This window comes from Ixodes scapularis, unplaced genomic scaffold, assembly GCF_016920785.2.
Source record: "Ixodes scapularis isolate PalLabHiFi unplaced genomic scaffold, ASM1692078v2 PGA_scaffold1__304_contigs__length_218370807, whole genome shotgun sequence".
In the NCBI taxonomy this organism is placed as follows: Eukaryota; Metazoa; Arthropoda; class Arachnida; order Ixodida; family Ixodidae; genus Ixodes; species Ixodes scapularis.
Window position 1 is genome coordinate 133,615,873 of NW_024609846.1, and position 12,529 is coordinate 133,628,401.

The 12,529-nt window shown below is 42.4% G+C and overlaps 1 protein-coding gene across 1 annotated transcript; it reads left to right on the top strand.

Moving 5' to 3' along the window:
- Positions 1 to 858: 858 nt before the first annotated feature.
- Positions 859 to 2,040, top strand: LOC115323763. Its single transcript, XM_040207135.1, has one exon. The coding sequence runs from the start codon at positions 859 to 861 to the stop codon at positions 2,038 to 2,040; it is 1,182 nt and encodes a 393-aa protein (XP_040063069.1).
- The last annotated feature ends 10,489 nt before the right edge of the window (positions 2,041 to 12,529 follow it).

Below are 12,529 nucleotides of genomic sequence, written 5' to 3' on the forward strand. Positions count from 1 at the left end.
TTTCTTATTTTGTGCTTCTAATTGATCTAAAACTTTTCTTTAATATCCCCCCCCCAAAAAAAAAATTACAACTTAACCTCATCTTATAATAAATTACGTTCCTGTAGCATGCAAAGCTGATTTTAGCGATTTATATGGAGTGCATTAAATTCATCTCTTCATGATAGTATAATCTTGGAAATAGTCAATGGCCCGAAGTTCGTCGCGTTCAGATTTTACAGTCTGAACTGCAAAATGCACACAAGCTTTTTCCTCTCACGTTTAGCTAACTCCGAGCCGGTTGTTCTCGCGCGCAGTAGTAGATAGTCTTTTGCCTTATGAACTAGAATGTTACGAGGACGCAGCTGTCGAAAACTTCCTTTTCTTCTTCCGTGCAGGTTTGCGACGCAATCACCTCAAGCACGAAAGGGCCTTCGGACATTTACGCACCAGCAGAACCTTAACAAAAAAAATAACGTTATTGCAGGGCTTCATTCAAGGGATACCTAAGCTGTTTAAAGTTTAAACCAGAAAATTATAAAGTGGTTTCACGTGGAAAATTGAGAGCATGCGTGACTCCGCCCAAAGTACACCGCCCCTGAAGGCGGAGCTGTATGAATGGTCCAACTTTTAGGGCGGTCTTCTTCTAGCGTTTTTCGCTCCCTGGTGTTTCGGGATACAACACCATACAATTCATTGCTTTTTTCACACCTTACAACCTTATCCCATAGCGTCGTGTGCGGAACGACGCAGTAGCGGTACAGGAGAAAAAAAAAATAATGCACAGAACACATTTTTATGCTAAACCATATCTCACTATATAGAAAGAAAAAAAAAAAACATTGCTGTAGTAATATTTTACTTCGGTTCGGTGCCGGCATGACGTGCGCAGTACGCTTACGCCTTCTTCTACTTCAGATCGCTGCTGTTGCATGGGCCGGTGAACCAACGTATCATCGTCAAACCTTGGAACCGCGTGGATCGGAAGAAAGCCACCAGTTTTCATCGCAGCACCCAACATCAGCGGTTTTTCTGCAAGATGACTGGCGCGTCTGGCAACGGTGCGGTACATCGTATGACCACAGCCTACAAAAGGACGCATCACTCACACTTCGGACGGGGTTCGGTGCCGGCATGACGTGCGCAGTACGCTTACGCCTTCTTCTACTTCAGGTTAGTCCTGTTTATTACGAAGTTAGTCGTTGCTCGCGGAAACGCCAGCCGGCATCGTTCCCCAGTCTCTTTGAGAACTTGTGCTTTTGGTGCCGTAAAGTGCTACCCAATCCTTGTGCTACGGTTGTGGAGTTGATGTTGCTAATCTCTGGTGACGTTGAACTTAACACTGGACCCCTCACCGACGATCAAATTCAAAAATTGCTGAAAGCTCTTGATTTATTACCAAAATTAGATAAGGGACAAGAAGCGCTTCTAAGTCAAGTAGCAGAAATAAATAAAAACCAAGTTCTACTGGATAAGAAGATAGAAGCACTAAACGTGAAGTTCCATGCAATGGAAACGGATATCGCCTTACTAAAAAGCTTTAAGGATGAAATGCAGGATGTCGGTGCACAGTCAACCAGGCTATCCACTCAGCTTGCCTCGGTCTGCTCTAAACAAGACGACCTGGAAAACAGGTCGAGAAGAAATAATCTACTTTTTTATGGCATTATAGATGAACCTAACGAAACATGGTCCCAATCAGAATCAAAAGTAATTCAGTTCCGTAACGACAAACTTGAGGTGACTGTGGCAGCAAGTGACATCGAACGTGCGCACAGGCTTGGCCGCCCTAGTCCAGAACGAACAAGGCCGATAATTGTGAACTTCCAATCCTTTAAGGTTAAACAGCATGTTCTGTCCCGTGGGTTCAAACTCAAAAATAGTAACTTCTCTGTCGGCGAAGATTTTTCAGATAAAGTTAGGTACGAACGCAAGCAGCTGGTAGAGTTTGCTAAATCACAGCAAAAGCCGTTCAAGTTACGTTTTGATAAGATTATTATTGATGACAAGCGCTACTACTTTGATAACACTGAAGGGCGTGTAAAAGAAATGAATGCCTAGCAATCACCGTCGCCGGCTGGGCGCAAGATAAGAACTGCGCGTGAACTTATCGTCGCGATTGTGAACTGTCGCAGTGTGAAAAATAAAGTAGATGACTTGGCTGACGTCATTGCTCTAACTAAACCAAGTATCGTCATTGGCACTGAGTCCTGGCTGGACGATTCTATTAGCGACACTGAAGTGTTTCCTCCCGATTATGTTGCGTACCGCCGAGACAGAAACAAGCATGGCGGTGGTGTCTTTGTGTTAGTTCACGACAGTTTACAAAGTTCTGAGATCACGTTTGCTGGTTTGAATTGCGAATCTGTATGGTGTAAGATTGCATTAGAAAATGCTGAATGTATTGCTGTGGGCTCTTTTTATAGGCCTCCTGGTTCAAACGAAACTACAATCCTTCCCCTCTTTGATATTCTGTCATCTATAAACTATGGCGACCTTGTGCTTGGTGGTGATTTTAATTTTCCTGATGTGGAGTGGGCAGACGGTCCACCCATAACGTCGAATACATCTTCCGCTTACAGGACTTTCCTTAATTTTATTTCCAGCTTTGAGCTTTATCAGCATGTCTCATTCCCGACAAGGCTAGGCAAAACGAGGGCGAGTACGTTGGATCTGCTTTTTAGTAGTAGAAGGGGCCTCATAACGTCTCTGTCCAGTATTCCTGGTATTAGCGATCATGAAATAATAATTGGAGGCATAACAAGCGCGTCCGAAACCAGTGGGCCAAATCCACCTAGAAAAGTTTTCTTCTATAATCGCGGTAACTACCAGGGCATCTCAAGTAATCTTTGTGACTATTTCCCCGAGTTTATAGAGCTTTCCCGCATACTAGATGTTGAAACTCTGTGGAATCTCTTTAGGAATAAATTAAATTCTTTAGTTACTGCATTCATCCCCTCCAAAGTACTAAGCTCCAGGCGACGCAGAGACAAACCGTGGATGACCGCGGAACTACGCTCTTTGCACAAAAGCAAAAGGCGAGCATATTTGAGATACCGCAAAAACAACGATAATTGTTCTCTTTCACAGTTAAACATTGTAAGTAAACAATTCAAATTAGTGTCGGCTGAATGCAAACTCAGATTTCATGCGTCTTTAAATGATAAACTGAAAAGTAATCCAAAGGAGATTTGGAAATATGTAAAGTCAAAAAACAAAGTAGCACTCGGAATTCCCCCGATTAGTGACAGTGGTCAAGCTGTTACAGAAGAAGAAGAGAAAGCGACACTCTTTAATAATTACTTTCAATCGGTATTTTTGCCCGCAGTTTCTAATGAGTATCCGCTCTCTTATGATATCTCCCTAAACAGAATGGATGAAATTGAAATTTCTTACACCGGTATCTTAAAAATGGTAAATGGACTAAAAACAGACAAAGGAGGCGGTCCCGATGGTATACCCAATCGTGTTCTAACTGAATGTTCCGGCATCATCTCATCATATTTAGAAATCCTTTTCAAAAAGTCGCTTTCCAGTGGAAAACTCCCGAGCGAGTGGAAAACGGCAAACGTTGTTCCGATCCATAAGGATGGACCAAAAATGTTGTTCAAAATTACAGACCCATTTCTCTTCTCTGCACCTCTTCTAAACTAATGGAACATATAATCTACAGCAATGTTTACAGTCATCTAAGTAAAAATAGCTATCTCACTCCCTCGCAACACGGCTTTAGAAAGGGATTTTTTTGTGAAACGCAGCTGATTGAGTTTTATCACGATCTTGCATATTCATTTGACAACAGACTTCAAGTAGACTGCATATTTCTTGATTTTCAGAAAGCGTTTGATACAGTGCCTCATGCCCTTATCATCCATAAACTTTTAAGATTAAACTTACCGACTAACATTATCACATGGCTGACCGACTATCTACACCAGAGAAAACAATCAGTTTTAATCAAAGGCAAGCACTCAGCCCAGGTACCAGTCACATCCGGAGTCCCACAAGGGTCGGTATTGGGACCGCTTTTATTTTTGATTTTTATCAATGATATTACCCAGTCACTGAAATCAAAGATAAGGCTCTATGCGGATGACTGTGTAGTCTATTTTGAAGTTCGGGAAATTGCCGACTGTTGGGCACTACAAGATGATATCCGCCGTATCTCATCCTGGTGCGACACATGGGGCATGAAGTTAAACATAAATAAATGTAATCACGTACGTTTTACGCGCAAGCGCAAGCCTATCTTATTTACATATGACATCAGCGGAAACTCTTTGGCGACAGTATCAGATGTAAAATACCTTGGTGTATATTTTTCAGCAAACCTTACCTGGATAAAACACGTGGACTACATAACCGCAAAAGCAACTCGGATGCTTAACTTTATTAAAAGAAACTTCAGAGACTGCCCTATGAACATTAAAAGCACATTATATCTTACGTATATCAGACCTATCTTAGAATACGCAAGTGTTTCTTGGGACCCCAGCCAGGCATACCTTGTGAACCAACTGGAGAAGGTACAAAATAGAGCAGCTAGGTTTATAGCAAGTAATTACAATTTTAGATCGAGTATTAGTCAGCTAAAAAGAGAATTGCATTTAGTCTCATTGGCCCACAGAAGGAAGTGTATGCGCTTAAAGTTGTATCATAGCATATTTCATAATTACCTCGGCATAAATAAAGCTAACTACATGCTGCCTCCCCACTTCACATCAGGAAGAAGAGATCACTCAAAAAAAGTGAGAGAGTACAACTGTAGGACGGATGTATTTAAAACTTCTTTTTTACCCTCTACAACAACCGACTGGAACTCTCTACCGGAAGATACAATCAACATCACATCTACGGCTTTGTTCTTCGATAATATTGTAAATGGTGACTTCCTCAATTGATTTGTGCGTACTCATGCCCATGCCACTGTTCAACTGAGTATACCATGTAAATACTACAAATCTGTTTTGCGCGCTCATGTTATCGTGCCCTGTGATTTTGTACATTTGCTCATGTATGTGCATCCCTCCCTCGCAATAATACCTTAGTTAGGCGCTGCGAGGTAACCTGAATAAATAAATAAATGTATTGTTGCCGGTATTCGCAGCGACGGAAGCACGGAAAGGAGTGGCTATACCTGAGAATACTAAAGATTTGGTGAACCGTAACGGTTTGTGTCAACATTAGAAATGTTTATCTTGAGAATCTTTCCGGTAACTCTTTCAATATATTTGGAAAGTAAGATATCCTTGTCATCTTTTCATATTTCGTATTTATGAAGGGTTCAAAGTACTTTCTATTCAAACGGCTGGAACTACCGAAACTCGCCATGCTATAACTCAAAGAATCATTCTTTTTTTTTTTGCAAAACTAGCTACTCATCTGTAGTGTTGTGTTTAGACAGCTGGAAGTTAATTGGTTAGTTCCAATATCGGCGACTTTTCTCTCAGCTGTAGATGAGAAATTTAGCAAGTGCAATACAACCCCTAGACTGGAGTCTCTAGCGTGCGTCAGGCTGTAGTGAAACACGACCGCACGCCCCCACGATGCTCATCCATATCGAAACAGGAAGGGGTGGCGATTAAACCCAATATTCATGGGTTCCGCCACTCTAGTTTTCGCTCCCCCTGCTCCGAGTTGCTGTTCGCTATCAGAGTTCGGCAGCGGTGCAGGACTAACACACGTCTAACAGCAACTACCTCCGTTTGCAGAATTTCTGGGCCATCGAAACCAAGTGCTGCGCCAGTTGCAAGTCATCTCCTGCTGACTCCGCATTTCACCGCCACGTGTTGCCATCAAGATCGGAGACTGCAGCGCCACGAACGGCACCAACAAGCCTAAAAACATACAGAGCCGGCCGATTTTCCATCAGTTCGGCAGCGGTGCAGGACCAACACACGCCTGACAGCAACTACCTCCATTTGCAGGTGAGAATTCAATGAAAGTCTGTTACAAAGTTTTCTACAAAACCTTTTTTGTCTGATTGTACTGCTGCCGAACGCAGCAAATTTTGAGAAGTGTGTTGACTGTTTCAACTGTTCGGTTTGTGTTTCTACATCTCAAGATGACTAAAGATGCAAAAGATTTCACCAAAGCTCTTGAAGACTTACGACGAGAAATAAGAACCGAACTAAGCGGACTGAAGGAAAGCGTAAATTACTGCAGCAATTCATGCGATGACCTGAAAAAAGTCGCTGACAACATTAAGAAACTACGGAGGGAAGTACAAACACTGACAAAAAACAACAAAAATTTAGAAACTGAGAACCGCAAACTAACTAGCAGGTTGGAAGAAATAGAACAATACCAAGGGGCAAATAACCTGGAAATCAAAGGAGCGCCAGAAGGAGGCGATCCTGTCATGATTGTAAAACAGATTGGGGAGATTTTAGGCGAGCCTATAACCGACGCGGACATTGACATCTGTCACAGGGTGCCTACATAAAAACCCACAGAAGAAAACATTAACGTACGTCTTGTACAACGAAGCAAGAGAAACTCTCTGTTGCAAAAATGTAAAAAGAAGCGCATGACGACTTCAGATCTTGGTGCTGCTGGTGCGGCATCCCCCGTGTATGTGAGTGAGCACCTGACTCGATAAAGCAAACAGAATCTGGGAGCAGCGATCGCTCGAAAACGTGTCGTAGGATGGAAATTTGTTTGGTCATCGGGAGGAAGGGTATACGCACGAAAAAATGAAACCTCACCTACTATCAGAATTGCTGACCTCGACGACGTAAAAAAAATGACGGGGTAATCTCGGATATTCCCTAGATCTTATTTCAACCACAATTTATAATTTTAATGGATAAAACATATCCGATAGAATGTAGATATTTTGACGACTCATCATTTAATCTCACGTTCCGCAACTTTGAGAGTAGTTTTTCTGCAATCCACGTTAACACCAGGAGTATCAATAACAAACGTGAGGACCTGGGAATTTTTTTTTTAATCTTTGAGCATGCGCTTTGACGCACTACTTTTTTCTGAGACCTGGATTCCCAAAAATGCTGAACCACTTTACTTTAATGATTATAAATGTGCCAGTTTAGGCAGAGGAAATGAAAGAGGAGGGGGTGTTGCCATCTATTTAAAACAAAATATTTTTAGAGCGCAGCTCTTAGGGGCCCGTTTCCGGCTTGAGCGGCGTCGCCGTCGGCGTCGCCGTCGCCGTCGGCGTCGGCGTAACCGCGCGGTGCATCATGGGAAATGTCCCATAATGCACCGCGCGAGCCCCCTACCGGGGTCACGTGACCTCGTGGGGGGCACGTGACCCCCCCCCCGAGGTCACGTGACCCCCCGAAGTCACGTGACTCCCCTGAGGTCACGTGACCCCCGCCGATGTCGCGACCCCCAATGACGTCATCGTCACTGATGACGTCACCGGCATCCACATCGTCATCGTCATCATCACTGATGACGTCACCGGCATCCACATCGTCATCGTCATCATCACTGATGACGTCACCGGCATCCACATCGTCATCGTCATCATCACTGATGACGTCACCGGCATCCGCATCGTCATCGTCATCATCACTGATGACGTTACCGACATCCGCATCGTCATCGTCATCATCACTGATGACGTCATCAGTGCCGTCACTGATGTCGTCACCGGCATCCACATCGTCATCGTCATCGTCACTGATGACGTCACCGGCATCCGCATCGTCATCGTCATCATCACTGATGACGTCACCGGCATCCGCATCGTCATCGTCATCATCACTGATGGCGTTACCGACATCCGCATCGTCATCGTCATCATCACTGATGACGTCATCAGCGACGTCACTGATGACGTCACCGACATTCGCATCGTCATCGTCATCACTGGTGAAGTCATCCGTGACGTCACTAATGACGTCATCGGTACCCGCATCGTCATCGTCAATGATGACGTCATCAGTGACCTCAGTGATGACATCATCGGCATTGGGGGTCACGTGACCCCCAAGGTCACGTGAAACCCCCCCCTGGTTAGTTTAACCCCCCCCCCCCCCCCAGGGCCCTTCCCTCCTCCTCCTCAAGAGCTGCGCTCTAATTCGGCGTTACAGGGAGTTGTAAGCAGCTTTCACTTTTTTTGGTATGATGTTCAAAATTTCTCTGTGATCACAGCTGATGTTGAGTGCCTTGTTTTAGATGCCAAAACTGTTATTATTGCTGTTATTTATAGACCCCCCACTGGTAATAAGGAATATTTTTTAATTTTTTTGGAAGACTTACTATCTTTTTTTGGATCGACCTCCAAACCATTTTTAATTATGGGTGATACAACCATCGACCTACTAAAATGTAATAGTTACGTAATAGAGATGAATAATCGCTTATCTGCTTGGGGATGTACTAACGCTGTGACACTGCCCACCCGAGTGACTTTACAAACTTCTAGTTCAATAGATATATGTATAACTAATCTCAACGCTAGGGAGGCCACATCTGGCATATTTACACAAGATATAAGCGACCACATGCCAGTTTTCTGGCTGACATCTTTTTATCGTGGCAAAAATACACCGAAACGCGATACTTACTCTTAGAGACGCATAAATGAAGAATCACTGGAAAATTTTTTTGTCCTGCTCGAGCAAACAAACTGGGAGAACGTCCTTTTGGAACGTGACCCCAACCTTGCGTATGCACTTTTTTCTAACAAATTTAAGCTTTGTTATGACGTCGCTTTTCCGCTTATTCAAGTAAATAATCGTCAAAACCATGTACGAAAACCTTGGATTACAAATGACTTATACAGGCGTATTAAGATAAAAGATAGGATGTACCATAATTTTATTAAATATACGCACCAAAATCTTCTCATCGAGTTTAAAAGAACAAGAAATAAATTGAACTCCGACCTTAAAAAGGCCAAATCCGAATATTGTCAAAATATATTTTCAAGGGTATACAATGACCCAAGAAAGATATGGGAAACTGTGAACGAAATTACTGATAGGAAAAAACGTGTGCAGGGAACGCAGAGTGTCACTATCGACGGCAGGAACGTGAGTGGACAACAAATGGCGAATTTAATGAATATGCATTTTGTTGACGTTGGTTCACCACCAGAACACGAAGACTCATCGCAATGCTGTATCACAGAAGCAATGACTTCCTTATCAAGCACGATAATGCTATTTCCAACTATGCCATATGAAGTAGAAGGGCTTATAAGTAAAATTAAAAATAATGCCGCGGCTGGCGAAGACGACTTCAAGCCAAGGCCTGTCAAATATGTCTCCCAACAAATATCTTATATCTTGTCACATGTAATCAATCTTACTCTAGAAACTGGAATATTTCCTAACGAACTAAAAATTGCAAGAGTTACTCCAATCTGTAAGGGTGGCGGGGAACACCTTCTACAGAATTATAGACCAATCTCGGTTTTGCCAATTTTTTCAAAAATATTTGAAGGGGTTATAAATTCTAGATTAGACAATTTTTTTTCCAGGCACAATGTATTAAACTAATGTCAATATGGCTTTCAAAAATCTAAATCCGCAGAGCAGGCACTTGCAGAAGTAAAGGATAAAATTATAAGCAATATTGAAAATAGATTATACACCTTAGGCTCATTCCTAGATTTTAGAAAGGCCTTCGATACGATCCAACATGACATATTACTAATTAAGCTTCAAAGGTACGGCATACGTGGGGTTGCTTTGACTTTAATAAAATACTACCTTCAAAATCGCATGCAGTATGTTTATATTAACGACAATTATTCTAATTCACTCAAAATAAAGTACGGTGTTCCGCAAGGGTCTATTTTGGGCCCCTCTCTTATTTCTTCTTTATGTGAATGATATCACAAATATTCTGGGATCCCCTGAGCTGGTCATGTACGCAGACGGCACTAACGCGTTTTTTTGCTTCGACCTCTAAATCGGCCTTAGCATCTATGACAAATATTTATCTAAACAATCTATCAGTGTGGGTTCAATATAATAAATTACAACCAAACGTAAAAAAAAAAAACAAAATATATAATTTTCACTTCCGTTAATAGGTGCGACAACACTAAGGTGACAATATATTTCGAAAATCAAATTATAGAGGAGGTTACAGAACAAAACTTTCTTGGTGTGTGGTTAAATCGGGAGTTAAGTTGGAACACGCACATAAATAAACTGAGCTCTGAGCTATCCCGAGCCATCGGATGTATTTATGAAATAAGAAATCTCATACCTTTGTGGCTTAAACAAAATATATACTACGCTTTATTTTATTCCAAACTGTGTTATTGCATTTTAGTCTGGGGCACGACTTCGGCAAAGAATTATAATAGGTTGATCATCTTACAAAAAAAAAAAAAAATTCTGCGACTATTTGAAAATTATAAAGATAAGCCTCAAGATCTCCCAACTGAACCGCTGTTCAACAAATATGGCCTACTTAAAGTGAATCAAATTTATTATTTTAAATTGTTACAGATAATACACACAAAAAAACTCTTCGCAATTCCGCCAGAAAACACAACGTATCACACACTCAGACATAGAATCAGACGACCTCCAAAAATACGTACCAATTACGGAAAACAAACGACATGCTTCCAAGTCGCCAAAATCTTGAATAATACGGAAGATCTAATAGGTTTTAACTGCAATATACTCCAATTCAAAAAAAAAAGACTAAAGACACTTCTGGCGGGCAGTGACATTGTCTTCTGATATGTGTGTACTGTGTACTTATTAAATCGTGTCCGTACTTCACTTTTGATTTGTTAAAACATGTTTCTGACCAATTTTGTTTTTATCGTTCTTTGCTGAAAAAAATTATCGTGGGATAATTGATCGGTCCTGTTGTTTATTGTTTCTGAGTTGTATAGAATTTTATAGGTTCTTTTCTCTAATATTTGTGTTCAAAAATCTATGTACCATGCACTGCTGTGTTAGAACTGTAAAGGGGACAGAGACCTCGTCAGGCATCACGCCTTTAGTCTCTGCCCACCTCCCGGTCAATCCGGAAAGAAAGGATATAAAGAAAGAAAGAAAGAAAGAAAGAATCGGCCACCAATTTCCCTAACTCATCGGGCCTATATGAAGAATTGGCTGCAAATCTTCAGCTGAAATATGCCTTTCAATAGTAAGAGTTAAAAGATTTTGAATTATCGTGTATCCTGACGCTTTCGCGCTGCGATAGATAGCCTTATTCTGCAGGAAGAACCTCTTTATTTCCTTAGTCCTTTTTTGTTTTTTTAATATATTTCGTCTTAGAGAAATTGTATGGCAAACTCCTGGGCAACTATGTTGCATACGCAAAGCGTTCTAGCATTAAGGCTAGCCCACATGGCGCGTTTTTCTCCGCGTCTGCGTCGCGTCTGCGCCTGCGCTTTGACGTCACTTCCGGCGCCGGGACGAAACGCAGCGTTTTTTGGCGCATTCCGGCGTATCTCGGGGAGCCAAATAATTTGCTTCCAGGTGTCGCGTCTCCCGCTGCGTTCAGAAGGAAACAACCAATGAACGACCGTATTCACTAGTTGCTAGGAGCGTTTGAATTTTCTCCACTGTTTTCGCCACAATAGGCCATTGCCGCAAGGTCCGTGGCTTTCGTCACGGACCTTGCGACAATAATAATCATAATAAATGATAATTTTATTTGCACGGATTGCGATACCTACTCGGCAGCGTGCAAGGCTAGGCAGGAAGGTTGATGAGACCCTTTCGCAGGTGCCCCTGCTAGCCCGCCGCCAAGTCGGGAAAGGGATACGGGAGAGGAAAATAAATACAAACAGTCAAAACAGAAAGATACACGTGCAAAAGCGGGTAGCAAGGTAGAGCGCACGCACGCACGCACACGCGCGCGGAGTTTACAAAATTTGCACGCCCGCGGCGTTAAATAAAAACGGCTTAGGCCCCGCCAACGCTCGCAGCAGAGTGGACATGTCCTTCCCCCCGCGGACACCACTTTACCATACCTTTCGCACAAGTCCAGGGACTCCTCCCTGCTTCGCGGGAGAGGCTGACGCTCCATCAGCGGAACAGAGAGGAGTTAGCGAAGTACAAAAACGTCCTGAACTCTGGCAGGCGAAATGTAAAGAGGATACAAGGACACCGAGAGCGATTACAGAATTAATACTATCGGCAACAACCGCAACAACGCATCCTCTGCAGCTGCCAACTGTAAAAAGGTTTTCGCGCGGGAGATGGTGATGCCGATGGCATACCGAAATGTGGATGAGGCGTACGCACTAAACAGGACGAAAATGTGTGAAATTGAGCTTCATTGCAATTGCTGTAATAAATATGCGTGCTTACTATTAACAAAATTAAATATTACGGCATGTAACCATCATTTAACGAGCGATTTGTATTTAATTTTTGTTTTTGTTTCTTAAAGGGGCACTGACACATTAAAATCATATCTTTTTTTATAATCCGAAACGATTGAAAACGATGCCGGGACATTACCCTCAAAATTCCAAACTTGGGAATTCAGTATTTCTTAATTAAAAAAAAAAAACAATTTCCAAATGCCGAATTTGAAGCTCCCGCGTGATCCGCGCCGGTGCAGCGAGTCAAATTTTGCGGTCTCCTGCGAC

Excerpts from the sequence above, each read along its gene's own strand:
- LOC115323763 (XM_040207135.1), top strand. The coding sequence starts at position 859 with ATGACGTGCGCAGTACGCTTACGCCTTCTTCTACTTCAGATCGCTGCT.